This window comes from Miscanthus floridulus, unplaced genomic scaffold, assembly GCF_019320115.1.
Source record: "Miscanthus floridulus cultivar M001 unplaced genomic scaffold, ASM1932011v1 fs_113_3_4, whole genome shotgun sequence".
NCBI classification, from domain to species: Eukaryota; Viridiplantae; Streptophyta; class Magnoliopsida; order Poales; family Poaceae; genus Miscanthus; species Miscanthus floridulus.
In genome coordinates, this window is record NW_027096208.1 from 1 (window position 1) to 20,624 (window position 20,624).

Below are 20,624 nucleotides of genomic sequence, written 5' to 3' on the forward strand. Positions count from 1 at the left end.
GAAGAACACGGAGGAGAGCGAGAGGGTGCATGGACTCACCGTCGGAGGTGGGGGACGGAAATACGGGGTCCAGCGGATTTTAGAACGGCGCCGCCGGGCGGAGGAAAGCTGACGCCGGCTTGAGGAAGGGACCCGCCCGGCTGTGGCGATTTGGCGGCGGCGGGGCAGGGATTGCGGACAGGCGACGGCGGCTACGTATGGCGCGTCTACAGCGGCAGAAAGACAAAAAGGAGCGCTTTGGTTGAAGGCAGGCAAGTCGCGCCCGGATTCAGAGCTTTCCGCGCGCCGCCACGCACCCGAATTCCGAACACAGGTGGATCCGTGGAGGAGGAAGCCTAAACGGAACACAGGTGGCTAGCTGCTCCCCGTTCTGGCTCAGGCGCTCGCAATCGTCCGTAATCTGCTTCATCAACTGCCGGGAGAGATGACTTAAATACGTTTTTAGTGCTTATTAGATAGATACGTATATATGACGTGATATATAGCGATTCCTATATCAATATCAATATCAATATATATTTTGTACGTATTTGATATAAAATAGATTTCAAAAGATTGTCTGCAGCTGCGGTTTGATGACGTAGCTAAACTATTAACAGGAATAATACTCGTAGATAGACAGATCAGAAAAGATTGTCAGTTGCGGTGAGGAGTAGTGAAATATATTGCACAAACAACTATACGTAACACTCGTCAGCAGATCTACATTTCCTAGACTGAACAACACATGCAGCTGCCTGCTTGTTCCTGTTGATTTAATGATCTCTGACGGGGCGCTCATCGCTAGGCCATGGCCGCTTGACGTGTCCTCCACTCCTCCCAATCTGCTTCGAAGAATTCACTATCAACGTCATCACTCATCGTCAAGCTCCAACCGAATCCCTCCTACCGGTGGCCGCACGAATGTAGGCTTGGCGAGTGGCACATCCAGTGGCTTCACCGACTTGGCGACGACCTGCACCACCTCGGCCGGTTCGGCGGGTTCGGATTGCAGCACGCCAACCCAAGGAGCAGCAGCCGAACGGCGTCGTCCGGATCGAACTCGCCATCCACCACCACCCTGCCCTCCTGGTGAAGCTTCCAAACCCAGTCGGCGAGGAGCAGGAACGTCGTCGTTCCATGGCGCTGCTGGCCGCCGCCGAGCGCACGCCGGCCGGTGACGATCTCAAGGACCAGCACTCCGAAAGCGTACACATCGGTCTTGCGCGTGGCCTTGTGCCAAACTGAGGGGGGTGTTTAGTTTCCAAAAAAAATTTCTCCTACAGTAAAAGAGCATGTTTGGACATATGCATGGAGTACTAAATGTAGACGAAAAAAACTAATTGCACAGTTATCGGCAAAATCGCGAGACGAATCTTTTAAGTCTAATTAGTCCATGAAAAGCCTTAAGTGCTACAGTAACCCGCATGTGCTAATGCCCGATTAATTAGTATCATTAGATTCGTCTCATAGTTTCCTGATGGGTTCTGTAATTTGTTTTTTTATTAGTATCCAAAAATCCCTCCCAACATCATTTCGACACATCCGATGTGACATCCAAAAATTTTCACCTCCCCAACTAAACACACCCTGAGTACTCTGGCGCGATGAAGCCCCAGGTGCCGGCGACGCCCAGGTTCGTGTACGAGTCCTTGTTGAAGCCCACGATGCGTGTGAGGCCAAAATCGCCATGGCGGCCGCGGAAGCTGGAGTCGAGCATGACGTTGCTGGCCTTGATGTCGCGGCGGAGCACCATGCGCTCGTGCTCATGCCCTGTTCTTGGGTTGGTTTGGCTTATAAGCCATGACTGAAAGTACTGTTAGTTGGTTTGGTGTGAGAGAAAAATATTATCCGTTGACTGATAAGCCATGGCTTATAGGAGCAAGCGAACAGGCCGACGGTGGACGTAGTGGAGCACCATGTTGTAGCGCCTGCTCCATCCTATGATTGCTTGCGGGGCATTTACATATTTACCATTATTACAGATGACATCTTACACTGTGTCACTGACACATGAGTCACTGACATGGTACTTTTTATACCACTCACATCATAATGATGGTAAATATTGCTCATTACCTTTATAGAAAGGTGCTGGTCGAGACTGCCGTTAGGCATGTACTCATAGATAAGGAGAAGCTCCCCTTTTTGGTAACACCAACCTGAATAATATATTCAGTCATAAAAATAAGTAAATAAAGCACGCGTAGGCGCAGAAATATATACATAGTAGTACAAATTACTATTTATATCATTGGTTAAACAAATAGTATATATATCGTATACTCCCTCCGTCCTATAGTATAGTGTATTCTAACATTCAAAATTTGTCCTCAAATATAATATATTCTATAGGACAAAAAACTAGTTTTGCATTAAATACTTTCCATTTATCAATCAATCATAATTAATCATTTTGATGATAGGATCTGATTAGGAAATAAAATAAGAGCACATGCGTCTTTTATGTTCTTTCTTAATTTGTCTTAAAATTCCTAAAATACCGAGGCCCAATAGTGAATAGCGCAAGGTCAAGTCAATGTTCACAAATTCCACATCAACCACAAACACGGTCACGAGATTGTCAAAAAAAAAAGCACGGTCACGAAGCATTCATAGTTCCGACATGTTACCCTGTTCGTTGGTTTGGAACTTGACTGAAACTGGCTGAAAAACACTGTTCCAGCTGAATTGTTGTGAGAGAAAAATAATGTTTCGGCTGAAAAAAGAAGCCGAATAAGCCGAATATAGGGTAAGCCGAATATGGCAGTTAAGTGCTAGGCTGGACTGCTGGCACTACACGTTGCCAAATGACAGGATCGTCCACTTCATCAGTTGCAAAGACCAAAGAAGTACGAGAATATAGGTCGCTTCTTGCGGTGATTTTGATTTGTCCAATACTAATAGTACTTAAATAGTTCATTTGTTGTTGGCTTGTCGTAGAAAATGTGTACAGAAAACGAACACAAGGTGTGACTAGTGTATCTAAACATTATGGTGATTACAGGTTATATATCATTTTGTATTTGGATTGTTAATTTGATGTATGGTGCATTATATATATAGACTATGGAACAAAAAATTCTTCTCATGTGCTTTTTAACAAGAGTAACCATCTTCAATTTTTGTATATATTATTTACTTACCAAATTAACGTTCATATGCGATATCAATAGAAATATGGTATACACATACGTATGTGCTTCAACCGAAACATACGCTTATAATATAGTGCATTCTAGCATTTTCTTAAATATAATACATTCCAGAGGACATGAGCCAGTTTTGCATTAAATACTTTCCATTTATCAACCAATCATCATTAATCATGTTGATGATAGCGTTTGATTAGGAAATAAAATGATGGTACATGTGTCTTTTATGTTCTCTCTTAATATGTCACAAAATTTCTACAATGCACTATGTTACAGGAGAGAGGAAGTAATGAGTTAAGTTTAGCGTATAGAAATGTATCTAGTGGTCCACCCTACCTATAATTTTCGCTAGAGTCCGCCACCGACGGTGACACCGTTTGAATAAATCTATAAAGGCGAAGACAAAAATTTGGTATGATAAGATCCCTCGACAAGGAGAGAATCATCCCTGCCTCCTCAGCGCATCTGTAGCGTCCAACTCTGCTAGTATATATAATCTTGTACTATGTACTAGCTAGTGTTTATATTAAAACGGCGATGATAATGAATTGTAAAGTCGATCGGTCTTTGCCTAACCGAATTAATTAAGAATACCGACAAGTGGCACGACGTTCCGGTGCCATAGGCGGTTGATGATGTCTACCTCTGCCAGGAAGTCATCGGGGTGATGACGTTGGACTGGATGCTCCCGATGTTGAGGCCGATGTGGTCGTCGTCGGGCTCGTAGGGCTGCTTCACCGTCACTATACCACAACCAATCTGTAGCGACTTCAAATAGGTCGCTATAAGTCGTTATAGCGACCAAACTTTATAGCGACCGATGTATAAGTCGTTGTAAATGACTTCGCTATAAGGGGGTGTTTGGTTCGAGCTACTAAACTTTAGTAGCTACTAAACGGTTTAGTCACTTTTAGTAACTTTAGAGTTACTAGAGAGAACTAAAACCCTTTTAGTAGCTTTTAGTCATAGCGTTTAGTTAAAAAGTTACTAAAGTGACTAAAAGCTACTAAATTTAGTAGCTACTAGGCGAACCAAACAGACCCTAAGTCTATAGCGACCGATGATTTGTTACATGTTTTAGCGACCAATGGTTTGAGGATATCAAACTTTTTAGCAACCAATAATCAGTCGCTATGAACTGATACAATTATGTATAATATTATTAATTTCATATTAACCAGATTTCAAACCTAATAAACATCCATAACATGTCACATTATTCATCAATCACATACATATGTAAACCATAGCTGCCCACAACACTCATCAAGCACATTATCTGATAAATGTATCTCTCAAGTCTTCATTTAAGCCAACATTTAGCAATACATCAAGTTCTATCATCTTGATCCATGACAGGTCATCATTACAAAAGGAAAAGCACACATATAACCCAGCTAGGTCAAATGGCAGGCATAAGTCATATGTTTGCTTGCACAATCTAACTATATTCACTACAAAATGCCTCATCTCCATCAAACGCAAAATGTCATCTGTTGGCTTCCTGGTGACAGCATCATGTACACCTCCAAGGCCTCCCTCAACCTGAAACATCAAGAAGATAAGGACATACAGTAGCAACTGAAATATACAGACAATGAGGCTGATGTTACTAATGCATATTATATTCATAGAAGGACAGAAATCTTTAGATAACTACGTTATTTCACACTCTTACATTGTCATGAAAAGGTAAGATCAGCTGTCAATAGGCATATTCATCGACAAGGGAACAACTGAAGATTTAAATGTGCACTCACTCAACCAATCAGTTAGCACACGCACTTTGCAATGTGGTTGCAAGAGAAAAGTTCACTGATGGCACACCCGTGCTGAAATGAAACAAGTTATGTACCCTGTACTATGTACTCCCTATTCGTGATTTTGTACCCAGTTCGCTGTCAAGCAAGACTGCAAGAACAAGTACAAAATTCAACGCGCAACAAGTAATTCCGTGCGCAAATCGTGCACAATCACAGTCGACATGATCATGCAACCTATAACTGACAAACCCAGACTAAGGAAGTACAGCAACTGAAGCAGTAGCCAAGCAATTCGAAGCAAGGACAGGAAAGCTAGACAAGACAGCCCATCTACTCTGACTTGAGTGACGCTCGCAATAATAGCCTGAATCACAAAATCACCAGGAAACCGTGTGACTGATCCTACTCCTGATCCTACCATTGCAATTCTACCAACAGTGACAGGTTCACATGTGTGGCAGAACCACCCGAAATAGCATACTTACGGAGGTGCTCGTCTTCCACCAGACCCTAAGCACTCCAAAAGCAACTACAACGAGCGGTATCCGTCGGGCACACCCCGAGGGAGAACCCGAAAGATCCACATTTATCCCAAGGATCCAATAATGAAAACGAGTTACAACACAAGTCCATCTCATACATTAGAGTTTCTTAAAAGTACATTATTACAATACCAAATACAGAGTGCGGAATGATAAACAGCGGAATATTAAAAGATAACATCTAGCGATAAGATAACGAGGAGTCCGTCTGAGCCCACCAGATGGATCCTCCACACAAGACACTCCTCAAGCGTCACCTGCAACAGGGGTAAGTAAACCCTGAGTACACAATGTACTTGCAAGACTTATCCGATAGTGGGAATACTTTCCCGACTCCAAGAAATATGCTAGGCTTTATGGTTGCTGGTTCTCTTTTAGCAAAAAGCAATATTAATAGTGAGTCCTTATTGATACATTATTATCATCAGCCGGATTAAGTTTTCATCTAGTCAATCTATATAAGCACCTGTTCTACTTTCAAGCAAGGGTTGAGCAATCGATATGGTTCCTTCTCCTTTTTCACTTCCAGTTCTTACTACGGTGCTAAACCGCAGACAAGCCGTACCGGATAACCCGGCGATTCGCGAATCAATGTACCCAGCTGGGTGCCCCGAAGACACACGCCCCGCTTGTACCCCAGGCACAAGCAGGACTAACCCACCACTCTCCTGTCCCGGGTGTCCAGGTCCCCGTCCAAACTTGGACTCCAAGCCCCCGCCTCTGAATCCCGGACTCAGTGCGGCGCAAGGACCTCCACCACCTCCTCTTCCCATCAGTCGGTCCGGAAAGAGCCGGATCCGCGACAAGAGAGCAGCAAGTCTTCCCTGCGCCCATACCCAAGTATGTGCTCGGGACAATAGTCTGTGACTTGCCTAGAGTCATATGCAACGACCGGTCCTTAATCGACACAGACAGGGAAAAAGTGTAACCGAGCTATGCCCTGTTGGCCGCAGGACACAACCCCTCACACCCACCAGTACCAACATCCACATCCCTGTCCGGTCACTATTTTTCCTTTCCATTATTTCATCATGATATCATAGTGTAATCACCTATTTGTGAGTAACGGCAGGTTACTCACGCTACCGACATCCTGAGCATAGCAGCTACTCGACCTGCACTAGTAGGACTCATGGTGGATATATCTATGCATGTAGTTTCCATAAAATGCCTGTAACGTAAATGCATATCATATAAATATATTCAGTGATCATTTAAAAATAGGGGTTATGCACCGGGGCTTGCCTTGGGCAGGCGCTGGGTCAGCAAAGTCAGCACCAACAGGCTCCTGGGCTCCCTCCTGTACGGGGATCTCCTCCTCGTACTCCTCGATCACCTCGTCGTACTCCGGCTCGTTAGCGGGCACGAAGTCTATCAGTTCGTGATCTACATGAAACAATGATGCAATGTTTAACAATATGACAACATCAACTCTTAAACTAAAAGTGCATCAATTTAATTACTAAGCTAATGCTACCGACCACGGTGCTAAGTTGTCTATTGTTATCGTCAACAAGTATGAAGTATGTCATTCATCATTATAGCAACTACCGGTATTTTTACTCCTAACGCTAATTTACGCTATATACAATAAAACAAGGGCAATAGCTATTTTATTTCGCAATACCTCCTAATGCTACAAAATTTACAGCAAGCACCTAATACCCTGGTGAGCCTACTGTAAGATTTTCAAAGCTAAACTATTACCGATTTGCCACAATAATTCCTACCAATATTAATCTATATAAAGCTAAGCTTTCTAATTAAAATTTATGAGCCTATCATCATAACTGCTAACTGCAATCTAACTGTACTAATAAGTAGATGGTATTTTTGTGAACCTAACAAACTTGGTTTCACTATTTTTGGACATCTACACCATTTACTATCATTTATCAAAGTTGGATTCATAACTAAAATAACTAAGCATTTCTATTCTCAGGAAATAAAGAAACCGAAACATGCTTCGCAGCCCAAGGCTCGGCTCGGCAGCGGCGGCGCAGCGCAGGCCCAGCGCGGCGCAGCAGTGGCGCGGCCCAGCGGCGCGGCGCAGGCCCAGCAGCGCAGACGCCAGCGCGGCCCAGCAGCGAGTGGCAGCGGGCGCGTGCGCGCGCAGGCGCGGCAGCGGCAGCGGCTCAGCAGCGAGGCAGCGGGCCAAGCGCGGCGCAAGCGCAGCAAGCGCAGGCAGGCCGGCAGCGGGCGCGGCCCAGCAGCGCGCGGCGCAGGCGCCAGCAGCGGCTGGCAGGCCGGCAGCAGGTGGCCAGCGCGGGCAGCAGGCCAAGCGCGGCAGCAGGTGGCCAGCGCGGCCCAGCGCGAGCAGCAACCCACAGTGGCGTATTTCAACGTATTACGACTTTATTTTCCTACATGAAAGCGGCCACAAAACACGTGTGACATGGGGGTGACGTCATGGTGACGTCAACAAGCTAATAACAGCAGCGCACCATGCTTGCTCTGCTCGGCGATGTTCCGCCAGCCACGGAGAGGATACTACTGGGCGGTGGAGCTTCGAATGAGTGGGCAGAGCGATGCACAGCTGAAGAAGAAGCTAGCAGTGCGGTGGATTGAAATGGCAAGCTATGGATCAGTGGCTGGACGACGGCACAGACCACTATGGTCTTATGGAGCCGGCGGAGCTGCGCTTCCAAAATTGAAGCACAGTGAGGCGCTACAATCGGCGAGGTGTTGTCAATCGAGCTGCGGGCTGTCTCGCGGAGCCAAGGATGCGACGAATTTCATTAACGCGCTACGGTCACGTCGAATTGAAACCGAGAGGTTCCGTCGGCCATGGCTTCAATTAAGACATGGACTCTGTGCGGCATGGTTAGGCACCGCCATGGTCGTCAACGTACGCACCCGTGCACAAAACGACGGACACAACGAGGTGATCGTTCCGCGTGCGTGCAGCCAGAGCGAGTAAATGACAGCAGTACCAGCGCGGTGACGGCGGCGTATAGCGCGACCAAGGCACCGCGCGACGCGACGGCGAGGCAGAGCTGACATGACTCGTGCGCAGAGCTTGCGTGCGGTGGCAGGCAACCGAGGCACAGAGGTGACCGTGGTCAGTGATGGCTTGTCCGAAGCAGGTGACGTGCACGGGTTTTTCTACAAATTACCAAAAGTGGCTTCGTCGACCCATTTATAGCTTACGCGAAATGACTTAAACTTCGAACGGTTTCGCGTCGAATTCCAATTCCGAGCTACCTGTTTCATTGTCGACTACTGAGTTCGTACTACAAATTTTATTAAAGTTCACATACACGATCTACATCATTTTTATTTAATAAAAGTCCATTTAGAATACTGAACAATATAAAGCGACATGAAACTTAACATTTATTTCCCGTTTCAGATAAACGTTTCAAATGTCATATATTGATTTATACTTCAATTTACACACATATGCACAAATACATGATGCTCCTGCGATGTTTTAGCAAAACATTACAATATAACACCGGGGTGTTACAAACCTACCCCCCGAAAAGAAAATCTCGACCCGAGATTTATGTGCCTAGTGTGAGAAAGGGACAGGGAAATATATTTGGCGCAACACTAACTATCCGACCCAGAGAGGAGATGGGGGTAATGCTTTGTTAAGTAGCTCTCTTGCTCCCAGGTGGCTTCGTCCTCTGAATGGTTTTGCCATTGCACCTTGTAAAACTTTATCACCCTGTTCCTGGTCACTCTCTCCTTCTCATCCAAGATTTTTATAGGATGCTCCACATAAGACAGATCAGGTTGGAGCGGAAGTCCTTCTATTTCCACAGATTCTTCAGGAACTCGTAGGCATTTCTTCAGTTGCGAGACGTGAAATACATTGTGAACTGCCGAGAGAATTTCCGGGAGTTGGAGACGATAAGCAACGGGACCACACTGCTGCAACACCTTGTATGGACCCACATACCGAGGGGCTAACTTGCCACGGACACCAAACCGATGTACCCCTCTCATAGGAGATACCTTGAGATACACAAAATCTCCAGCTGCAAATTCCAAAGGTCTTCTTCGCTTGTCTGCGTAAGCCTTCTGTCGACTCTGAGCTGCCTTCAAGTGTTCACGAATTATATTTACTTTCTCTCGGGCCTCCTTTATGAAATCAGGCCTGAAGTACCCACGGTCTCCTACTTCAACCCAGTTTAGTGGCGTCCTACACTTTTGTCCATATAAAGCTTCAAATGGCGCCATGCGAATACTCTCCTGATAACTGTTATTATAAGAAAATTCTGCCAGCTTTAAACAATGATCCCACTTCTCAGGAAAAGAGATGGTACAAGCCCGCAGCATATCCTCGAGCACCTGGTTCACCCTTTCAGTTTGACCATCAGTCTGTGGGTGGTATGCCGAGCTTCTGAGAAGACGAGTACCCAAACACTCCTGGAGTTTCTCCCAGAAACGAGAGACAAAAACTGACCCTCTATCAGAGATGATGGTGAGAGGAACTCCATGTAGGGTCACAATCCGATCAAAGTATAACTCCGCATACTTCTTTGCATTGTATCTAGTGTCCACCGGAAGGAAGTGGGCAGACTTGGTGAGACGGTCCACAATGACCCAAATAGAATCAAAGCCAGAGGAGGTGCGGGGTAAACCCACAATGAAATCCAGGGAAATATCCTCCCATTTCCAAACAGGAATGGGCAAGGGCTGTAGATATCCAGGAGTACGCATATGATCTGCCTTGATTCTACCACAAGTGTCACACTCTGCAACAAACTGGGTGATATCTTGCTTCATATAAGACCACCAGTACAGTTGGCGTAGATCATGGTACATCTTGTTGCTACCAGGGTGGATAGATAGCTTGGAATGATGGGCTTCTTTTAGAATCTTCCTTTTTAGCTCCTCATTAGACGGAACCACCAATCTATTCTTGTATCTCACGACTCCCATCTCATCAATGCTAAAATGAGGTCCACGTCCTTCAGCTAGCAACTTCTTGATGTGAGGAATCTCCTCGGGGTCTTCCTTCTGCTCCCGAATAATTTGCTCCAGCAATTCTGATATTAATGCAATATGAGCTAGCACCTCTGTGTGGTGAAGTGACAAGGGTATTTCCTCAACCTGATGCGACTTACGACTTAAGGCATCAGCTACCACATTGGCTTTTCCTGGATGGTAGTGGACTTCCAAATTATAGTCCTTGATCAACTCTAACCATCTCCTTTGTCTCATGTTCAACTCAGACTGAGTGAAAATATACTTAAGGCTCTTGTGGTCAGTGAAGATGTGCACTTTGTTGCCCAACAAATAATGCCTCCAAATCTTCAGAGAGTGAACTACAGCAGCAAGCTCTAAATCATGGGTAGGGTAGTTCACCTCGTGCTTCTTCAGTTGGCGCGAAGCATAAGCTATCACACGCCCCTCTTGCATAAGCACACACCCCAAACCCGTCTTCGAGGCATCACAGTAAACATCAAAGGGCCTCTCAATATCAGGTTGAGCCAATACAGGAGCAGTGGTCAGAAAAGTCTTCAGGGACTGAAAAGCTTCTTCACAAGCTGGACTCCAAACAAACTTAGCTTCTTTCTGGAGCAGCTTAGTCATGGGCTGGGCTATCTTGGAGAAATCAGGGATGAAACGTCGATAGTATCCAGCTAGCCCAAGGAACTGACGGATCTGATGTACAGACCTAGGAGACTTCCAATCCAATACATCTTGCACCTTGCTGGGATCCACAGAAACGCCCTCAGGTGTCAACACATGTCCCAAAAACTGCACTCGATCAAGCCAAAACTCGCACTTGCTGAACTTAGCATACAGCTGGTGCTCCCTTAGCCGAGTCAGTATTATCCGGAGGTGATGGGCATGCTCTTCCTCATTCTTGGAATAGATTAAGATGTCATCAATGAAAACTACCACAAACTTGTCCAGCTCGGGCATGAAAACTGAGTTCATCAGATACATGAAGAAGGCCGGGGCATTGGTGAGGCCGAAAGACATCACTAGGTATTCATAGAGCCCATACCTAGTAGAGAAAGTTGTCCTTGGTATATCTTGTGGCCTGATCTTGATCTGATGGTAGCCCGATCGGAGATCTATCTTCGAGAACACCATGGCACCAGCTAACTGATCAAACAAAGTATCTATGCGGGGCAAGGGATACTTGTTCTTAACTGTTACCACATTGAGAGGGCGGTAATCCACACACATCCGTAGAGTACCATCCTTTTTCTTCACGAAAATTGCAGGGCAACCCCATGGTGAAGAACTTGGGCGGATGAAACCCTTGTCCATCAACTCCTCCAGTTGTTTCTTCATTTCTGCCAGTTCTCTCGGAGCCATGCGGTACGGACGCCTGGAGATAGGAGCAGTACCAGGCTCAAGCTCAATGGAGAATTCTACCTCACGGTCCGGTGGCAATCCAGGAAGATCTTCAGGGAAAACATCTGGGAACTCACATACTACTGGAATGGAGGTAAGATCAGGAACGGCTTCAGCATGGGCAGCAATAGGTAAGACTGGTTCTGAGGGTATGATGAGAGACATCCTATCCTCAGAAGATGGAAGCCGTAACTCTACACTTCTTCTCTTCATATCCAATACTACCCCATACGCCCGCAACCAGTTCATTCCAAGAATAACATCAATGCCTTGCCCAGGCATTACCATGAACTGTAGACGGTAAGGGTGGGTGGCTAATACCAAACTTACTGTATCCGTGCGGGTATTGATGAACATCTGAGAACCCGCAGTACGGATCTTATAGGCATACGGTATAGCCAATAGTGATAAGTTGTGCCGCTCTACAAACCCCATGCTCATAAAGGAATGTGATGCACCAGAATCAAACAACACCAAAGCTGGATGGGATTCGATGGTGAACATACCAGCCATGACTGTCTCCTGCTGCACAACTTGCTGAGCATCCGTGAAGTGCACCTGACTAGATCTGCTGGGCACCTTCCTCTTGATGAAAGTCCTCTTAATCAGCCTGGAATTTGCAGATGGCTGAGACGGCTGAGCTGTCTGCTGCTGAGGACACTCCCTGGCATAGTGGCCCTCCTTGCCACACTTGAAACAAGCACCAGGCTTGCTCCCAAATCCCTGACGAGGTGGGACCTGCTGTCCCTGAGTCTGCTGGGGCTGCACCTGCTGCTGAGGTGCCTTGTACTGAGTAGCAGAAGTATGTGATGTCTGCTGGGGTGACCGGAACGGAGGCCCGCCGGATGGTTGATAGGGCCCCCGCCTAACAATTTGCACCTTCTGAGTATGAGGGTGGCTGGAGGATCCAGCTGCCACCCTCCTCCGCTTCCAATCCGCCTGAGATGCCCGCTGAAAACCCTCAAGAGCAATGGCGGCGTTCATCAGAGCCCCAAAGGTCTGATAGTTCCCTAGGTACAGTTTCTCCTGAAGAGCAGGAGTGAGACTGCGAAAGAAGCGATCCTTCTTCTTGTCATCCGTGTCCACCTGACTACCAGCATACTGAGCCAAGTGGTTAAACTGGGTCACATACTCCATTACCGTCCTGCTCCCCTGACGCAGCTCCATGAACTCGGTCACCTTCTGGTGGATAACACCAGCAGGTATGAAGAACTCGCGGAAGGCGATGGAGAACTCCTGCCACGTTGCCGGTTGATCCGGCAGCTCCGCGGCCAGGAAAGTCTCCCACCAGGCACCTGCAGACCCCAAAAGCTGCTGGGACGCAAAGTGCACCTTCTGCTCGTTGGCCACTCCAAGCAGCCGAAACTTCTGCTCCAGTGTGCGAAGCCAGTGCTCCGCCTCCAACGGATCGTCCGACGGTGTGAACGTGGGCGGGTGGGTCTTGAGGAAGTCCTGGTAAGAGGACTGTCCCTCAGGACGGCGAGCACCACCCCCATTCCCACCGTTGCCTCCGGGGCCTCCACGGGCGAGACCCGCGACGGCCTGTGCCATAATCTCCATGGCACGAGCTGTCTCCTGACGAGCAGCCAACAACTCCCCCATGACCTCCGCGGCGGACAACGGCGGAGGCGGTGGCGGCGGCGGGAAAGGATGAGGAACCAAAGGTGGAACCTCCCGAGCTCCCTCGTCGTCACGCTCAAAAGCCCGACCACTGTCACCATGGCCCTCGTTGGCCGCTCCCGAACTAGTGCTCCCACGTCCGGACCTCAGATTCATCTGTAAGAGAGGCGAACCAACCATTAGGACACCTTCCTGATCAGGATCCAGAGATTAAAGAAATGGCAGCACATTTATTAAAGCATTCATTAAGTTAGTTCTACCAATTTACTACTTTCATTATACGTGAAGGGGGATTCCTAGTTCAAGTAAGATGCTACTATATGATGCATGCTTCGACCTATACGTTCACTCAAGCCGGAATATAGCGGCATTCGTAACATTTTTGGCACATCGCACACTCACTTTCCGTATACTAAGCGATTTCTTACGCCACGTAAGTCAGTGTACCTGCAGAAAACCGATTAGATAAAACCAGTGCCGCTATCCTAGATACACCATATAGCTAGGGCTTATACTTATATAACTTAACTTAATCGCATCCTACTTTTTGCAAAACTTTTGTTGGTCAAACTTTTAGTTTTGTAAAAGAGTGAGGAACTCATGACCATTATTGGCTCTGATACCAACTGTGGCAGAACCACCCGAAATAGCATACTTACGGAGGTGCTCGTCTTCCACCAGACCCTAAGCACTCCAAAAGCAACTACAACGAGCGGTATCCGTCGGGCACACCCCGAGGGAGAACCCGAAAGATCCACATTTATCCCAAGGATCCAATAATGAAAACGAGTTACAACACAAGTCCATCTCATACATTAGAGTTTCTTAAAAGTACATTATTACAATACCAAATACAGAGTGCGGAATGATAAACAGCGGAATATTAAAAGATAACATCTAGCGATAAGATAACGAGGAGTCCGTCTGAGCCCACCAGATGGATCCTCCACACAAGACACTCCTCAAGCGTCACCTGCAACAGGGGTAAGTAAACCCTGAGTACACAATGTACTTGCAAGACTTATCCGATAGTGGGAATACTTTCCCGACTCCAAGAAATATGCTAGGCTTTATGGTTGCTGGTTCTCTTTTAGCAAAAAGCAATATTAATAGTGAGTCCTTATTGATACATTATTATCATCAGCCGGATTAAGTTTTCATCTAGTCAATCTATATAAGCACCTGTTCTACTTTCAAGCAAGGGTTGAGCAATCGATATGGTTCCTTCTCCTTTTTCACTTCCAGTTCTTACTACGGTGCTAAACCGCAGACAAGCCGTACCGGATAACCCGGCGATTCACGAATCAATGTACCCAGCTGGGTGCCCCGAAGACACACGCCCCGCTTGTACCCCAGGCACAAGCAGGACTAACCCACCACTCTCCTGTCCCGGGTGTCCAGGTCCCCGTCCAAACTTGGACTCCAAGCCCCCGCCTCTGAATCCCGGACTCAGTGCGGCGCAAGGACCTCCACCACCTCCTCTTCCCATCAGTCGGTCCGGAAAGAGCCGGATCCGCGACAAGAGAGCAGCAAGTCTTCCCTGCGCCCATACCCAAGTATGTGCTCGGGACAATAGTCTGTGACTTGCCTAGAGTCATATGCAACGACCGGTCCTTAATCGACACAGACAGGGAAAAAGTATAACCGAGCTATGCCCTGTTGGCCGCAGGACACAACCCCTCACACCCACCAGTACCAACATCCACATCCCTGTCCGGTCACTATTTTTCCTTTCCATTATTTCATCATGATATCATAGTGTAATCACCTATTTGTGAGTAACGGCAGGTTACTCACGCTACCGACATCCTGAGCATAGCAGCTACTCGACCTGCACTAGTAGGACTCATGGTGGATATATCTATGCATGTAGTTTCCATAAAATGCCTGTAACGTAAATGCATATCATATAAATATATTCAGTGATCATTTAAAAATAGGGGTTATGCACCGAGGCTTGCCTTGGGCAGGCGCTGGGTCAGCAAAGTCAGCACCAACAGGCTCCTGGGCTCCCTCCTGTACGGGGATCTCCTCCTCGTACTCCTCGATCACCTCGTCGTACTCCGGCTCGTTAGCGGGCACGAAGTCTATCAATTCGTGATCTACATGAAACAATGATGCAATGTTTAACAATATGACAACATCAACTCTTAAACTAAAAGTGCATCAATTTAATTACTAAGCTAATGCTACCGACCACGGTGCTAAGTTGTCTATTGTTATCGTCAACAAGTATGAAGTATGTCATTCATCATTATAGCAACTACCGGTATTTTTACTCCTAACGCTAATTTACGCTATATACAATAAAACAAGGGCAATAGCTATTTTATTTCGCAATACCTCCTAATGCTACAAAATTTATAGCAAGCACCTAATACCCTGGTGAGCCTACTGTAAGATTTTCAAAGCTAAACTATTACCGATTTGCCACAATAATTCCTACCAATATTAATCTATATAAAGCTAAGCTTTCTAATTAAAATTTATGAGCCTATCATCATAACTGCTAACTGCAATCTAACTGTACTAATAAGTAGATGGTATTTTTGTGAACCTAACAAACTTGGTTTCACTATTTTTGGACATCTACACCATTTACTATCATTTATCAAAGTTGGATTCATAACTAAAATAACTAAGCATTTCTATTCTCAGGAAATAAAGAAACCGAAACATGCTTCGCAGCCCAAGGCTCGGCTCGGCAGCGGCGGCGCAGCGCAGGCCCAGCGCGGCGCAGCAGTGGCGCGGCCCAGCGGCGCGGCGCAGGCCTAGCAGCGCAGACGCCAGCGCGGCCCAGTAGCGAGTGGCAGCGGGCGCGTGCGCGCGCAGGCGCGGCAGCGGCAGCGGCTCAGCAGCGAGGCAGCGGGCCAAGCGCGGCGCAAGCGCAGCAAGCGCAGGCAGGCCGGCAGCGGGCGCGGCCCAGCAGCGCGCGGCGCAGGCGCCAGCAGCGGCTGGCAGGCCGGCAGCAGGTGGCCAGCGCGGGCAGCAGGCCAAGCGCGGCAGCAGGTGGCCAGCGCGGCCCAGCGCGAGCAGCAGCCCACAGTGGCGTATTTCAACGTATTACGACTTTATTTTCCTACATGAAAGCGGCCACAAAACACGTGTGACATGGGGGTGACGTCATGGTGACGTCAACAAGCTAATAACAGCAGCGCACCATGCTTGCTCTGCTCGGCGATGTTCCGCCAGCCACGGAGAGGATACTACTGGGCGGTGGAGCTTCGAATGAGTGGGCAGAGCGATGCACAGCTGAAGAAGAAGCTAGCAGTGCGGTGGATTGAAATGGCAAGCTATGGATCAGTGGCTGGACGACGGCACAGACCACTATGGTCTTATGGAGCCGGCGGAGCTGCGCTTCCAAAATTGAAGCACAGTGAGGCGCTACAATCGGCGAGGTGTTGTCAATCGAGCTGCGGGCTGTCTCGCGGAGCCAAGGATGCGACGAATTTCATTAACGCGCTACGGTCACGTCGAATTGAAACCGAGAGGTTCCGTCGGCCATGGCTTCAATTAAGACATGGACTCTGTGCGGCATGGTTAGGCACCGCCATGGTCGTCAACGTACGCACCCGTGCACAAAACGACGGACACAACGAGGTGATCGTTCCGCGTGCGTGCAGCCAGAGCGAGTAAATGACAGCAGTACCAGCGCGGTGACGGCGGCGTATAGCGCGACCAAGGCACCGCGCGACGCGACGGCGAGGCAGAGCTGACATGACTCGTGCGCAGAGCTTGCGTGCGGTGGCAGGCAACCGAGGCACAGAGGTGACCGTGGTCAGTGATGGCTTGTCCGAAGCAGGTGACGTGCACGGGTTTTTCTACAAATTACCAAAAGTGGCTTCGTCGACCCATTTATAGCTTACGCGAAATGACTTAAACTTCGAACGGTTTCGCGTCGAATTCCAATTCCGAGCTACCTGTTTCATTGTCGACTACTGAGTTCGTACTACAAATTTTATTAAAGTTCACATACACGATCTACATCATTTTTATTTAATAAAAGTCCATTTAGAATACTGAACAATATAAAGCGACATGAAACTTAACATTTATTTCCCGTTTCAGATAAACGTTTCAAATGTCATATATTGATTTATACTTCAATTTACACACATATGCACAAATACATGATGCTCCTGCGATGTTTTAGCAAAACATTACAATATAACACCGGGGTGTTACAACATGTTTGAGGTGTAATCAACTATGCAAAGAAAAGCTTAGTATACTAACAGTTATCTAATTTTAATTTTGAGGTGCTAATGTTTGAGGTGTAATTAACTACCACAATTCAATAAAAATGCATGAAAACTTACAATGATTGGTTCTGCATTCTGTGTTGGAACACCACTTTTTTTTGTATGAGTTTCGATATATACTTCATCTCGTCGAGGGGGCGTCCTAGCTCATGACCCTACAAGTGTTTTAGAAAATACCTATGTAAGATAGTGAAAAAAGATAACTATACCAATTCATGTCTAGAACGAGCAAAGCTCTTGGTGCCTGATGTATGATGTATGGCCAACTTAGCACGATTCGCTTTGGCAATTTCCGTGCGAACCTGAGTGAGAAATTATTAGATTATGCACAAATAGATGTATACAAGTTTCACAAGCATATAATAAGATTTTAATATCAACAAGCCTTACTTCAAAGTCAGGAGACATCCAATGAGTTATGAGATACTCCCAATCACTGTCATTAACTCTATCACCATACTTTTTCTTCAGTTGCTCATCTGTTAATTTATCATCAAAATACTACTTCTTCAAATTTGCCTTAAATTCCTTCCATTTCTTTCCAGCAGTATTTAAAACCCAATACATACCATCAGCATGAATATCATATTTAGCCTGATTTTTGTGGAACACCTATATACAGCTAAGTTATCAACGATAGTACGGTCTAGAGTTGTTCGTGTTGCAATCACTTTCCTCGATTACAAGTTGTCTCACAGTCTCGGACATTAGCTCATGCTTTTTATTGGTTACAAGGTGACACAGAGTCTTAGGACTACATTAGCTCCAGACTCCAGAGGTAGTAAAGCCAGTGTGACAGAAAGAACTTTTGTTCCACGGTACTGCAGTTTTGGTCTGTACATGCCAGCACGTTGCAGTATGATTTAACCTACTTAAGCATAAACAGACAATCTAACAGCCTGTTTGGTTTGGATACCCATCCCCAACCACTTGTGGGTCGGTGAGGCATGGAGTCATCTGACTTTTCTTGAGGAATGTGTCTCTTCCTTGGGAATAGCCAATGGGAGTCTATGTGGAACAACTCCGTGACGGACAAGTGATTCCACAGCGTAAACCAAACAGCAGCATACGCCATGGAAGGAATGGTTCGGTGATGCAAACCAAACACGCTGTGAGTGACCAGAGTTTGCTCACGCAACTTGCAGTAGACAAATGGATCGAACATCCGCACACTGCACCTTAAATCATTTAGCACCTAAACTGCATATGTGAATCTATGAGTGGGTTTTAGGTGCATCCTGAATCTACAAGTGGGTTTTAGGTGCGTCCTAGATCTACGAGTGGGTTTTAGGTGCATCCTAAATCTGACAAAACCCCAGGACACCCATCAGTGGTACTGAAGCGATCGCGACAGATCCTGCAAGTAACCATTTTGGATCTAGTCCCGCAGCTCCGTGGCACCGAATTTCAAGACAGAAGCCTGACGTTTCCCTGGCCCCTACTTCCGGCAGAGAGTCAACGCAGACGGCATCACCTCGACGCATCAGCGCCCACACCTCCGCTGCAGAAGCAGGTCGAGCGAAAACAACGAGACCGCATTAGGCAGTACAGGGCGGGCGGGAACAAACAATTAAACGGAACCAGCGCATTGCCGTGACGTGCGGCGCGGCTTGCGAGCCGCTAAAACCCTAAGCGCCGGCGGGAACGGGCAGATCGAGCGGGCAGGCAGGCCAGCAACCGCGCGGATCATCATCAGATCGAGGGCGGGCGGGGGAGGGGAGGGGAGGGGCGGCCGGACCTGAGAAGTCGGCGGGGCGGGGTCGCTTCATGGGCTGCTGCTGCCCCACGGCGGGGGCTATCTGCGGTGCGCCGCCGCCCATGCCCGGGTACTGGAGGTACGCGGCCGCCGACCCGCGCCAGCTGACGTGATCGGGATCGGGGGAGTGGAGGACTGGAGGTGAGGCGGTGGAGCCGCGGCGGACGGACGGGGAATGACGTGTGGGGGGAGCAAGCACGAGCAGAAGCAGCCGAGAAGGAATCGCGTGTCACTGCCACTGCTGCTTGGGGCATTTTACCACATGAGTCACTGTCATCTTAACCTTGACACATGAGTCATTAATATAGTATTTTTATATCATTTACATTATAATAATGATTAATATGTAAATAATCCCTGCTTTTGGGACGAGCGCTTTGGAGCGGACGGACGGGTGGCCACGATTGGTGGTTGATATTTTTTCCCCCACGGACTGCTGACGTCACGCGGAATTCGAGCCTTTGGCAGGCCGTGCGTGGGAGCTTTCCTACTGGGCCTCAAATGTTGCACAACAGAAACATGTCCGTGGATCCTTAAAAAAAAAACGGCCGTGCAGCGTGTCACTGAGATTGAGACAGCATCCCCAAAGAATTGATCTTGCACGGTTGAAGGCTTTTGTATGGAATGGAACGTTGGACTTCAACTTTTCAAGGTACATTTGCAAAGAAAGCTGCTACAGAGCGACCGGTTGTTTTAGGAGCATCTGGCAACCGAATTTTGGACTGTCTGATCTGGCACGTGGCGCTTTTGGTACTGTCTGATTCGGCTCGCTGTGGGGTGTACGACCCCGGATACCCACGGCAGACCACATAGGCTGCGCCCCCAGGGGTGGCCTAGCCCATGAGATGAAGCCTTGCGGGGCACGACTCTGTTCGACGCCTCCCGCAAGACACCGGAAAGATATCCTGAAGATACTACAAGATCTGTTAGAATATGTATATCCCAAGATTCCTGTAATCAGTTATTACTTTCCAGTTATCTCTCATATCTAACCAATTTGTAACCCTGCTCCCCAGACTATATAAGACGGGCAGGGACCCCCTCCAAACTCACGCAATATCATACGATAGCTAATACAAACCAACAGACCACAGGAGTAGGGTATTACGTCATACTGACGGCATGAACCTGTCTAACTCGTGTGTCTCTGTTGCCTTCTTGTTCTTGATCTCACGCTCCTCTGCCGATCAATCTACCTTCGTGGGATACCCCTTGAAGGACTG

The 20,624-nt window shown here is 47.4% G+C and overlaps 1 protein-coding gene across 1 annotated transcript; it reads right to left on the minus strand.

The window, feature by feature from the left end:
- Positions 1-4,361: 4,361 nt before the first annotated feature.
- LOC136530358 (uncharacterized) lies at positions 4,362-19,634 on the minus strand. Its single transcript, XM_066523108.1, has 5 exons — positions 19,384-19,634; positions 18,036-18,124; positions 17,855-17,947; positions 17,703-17,800; positions 4,362-4,679 (listed from the first exon to the last, which is right to left on the minus strand). The coding sequence occupies exons 1-5, from the start codon at positions 19,463-19,465 to the stop codon at positions 4,610-4,612; spliced, it is 432 nt and encodes a 143-aa protein (XP_066379205.1). The 5' UTR covers positions 19,466-19,634; the 3' UTR covers positions 4,362-4,609.
- Positions 19,635-20,624: the final 990 nt, after the last annotated feature.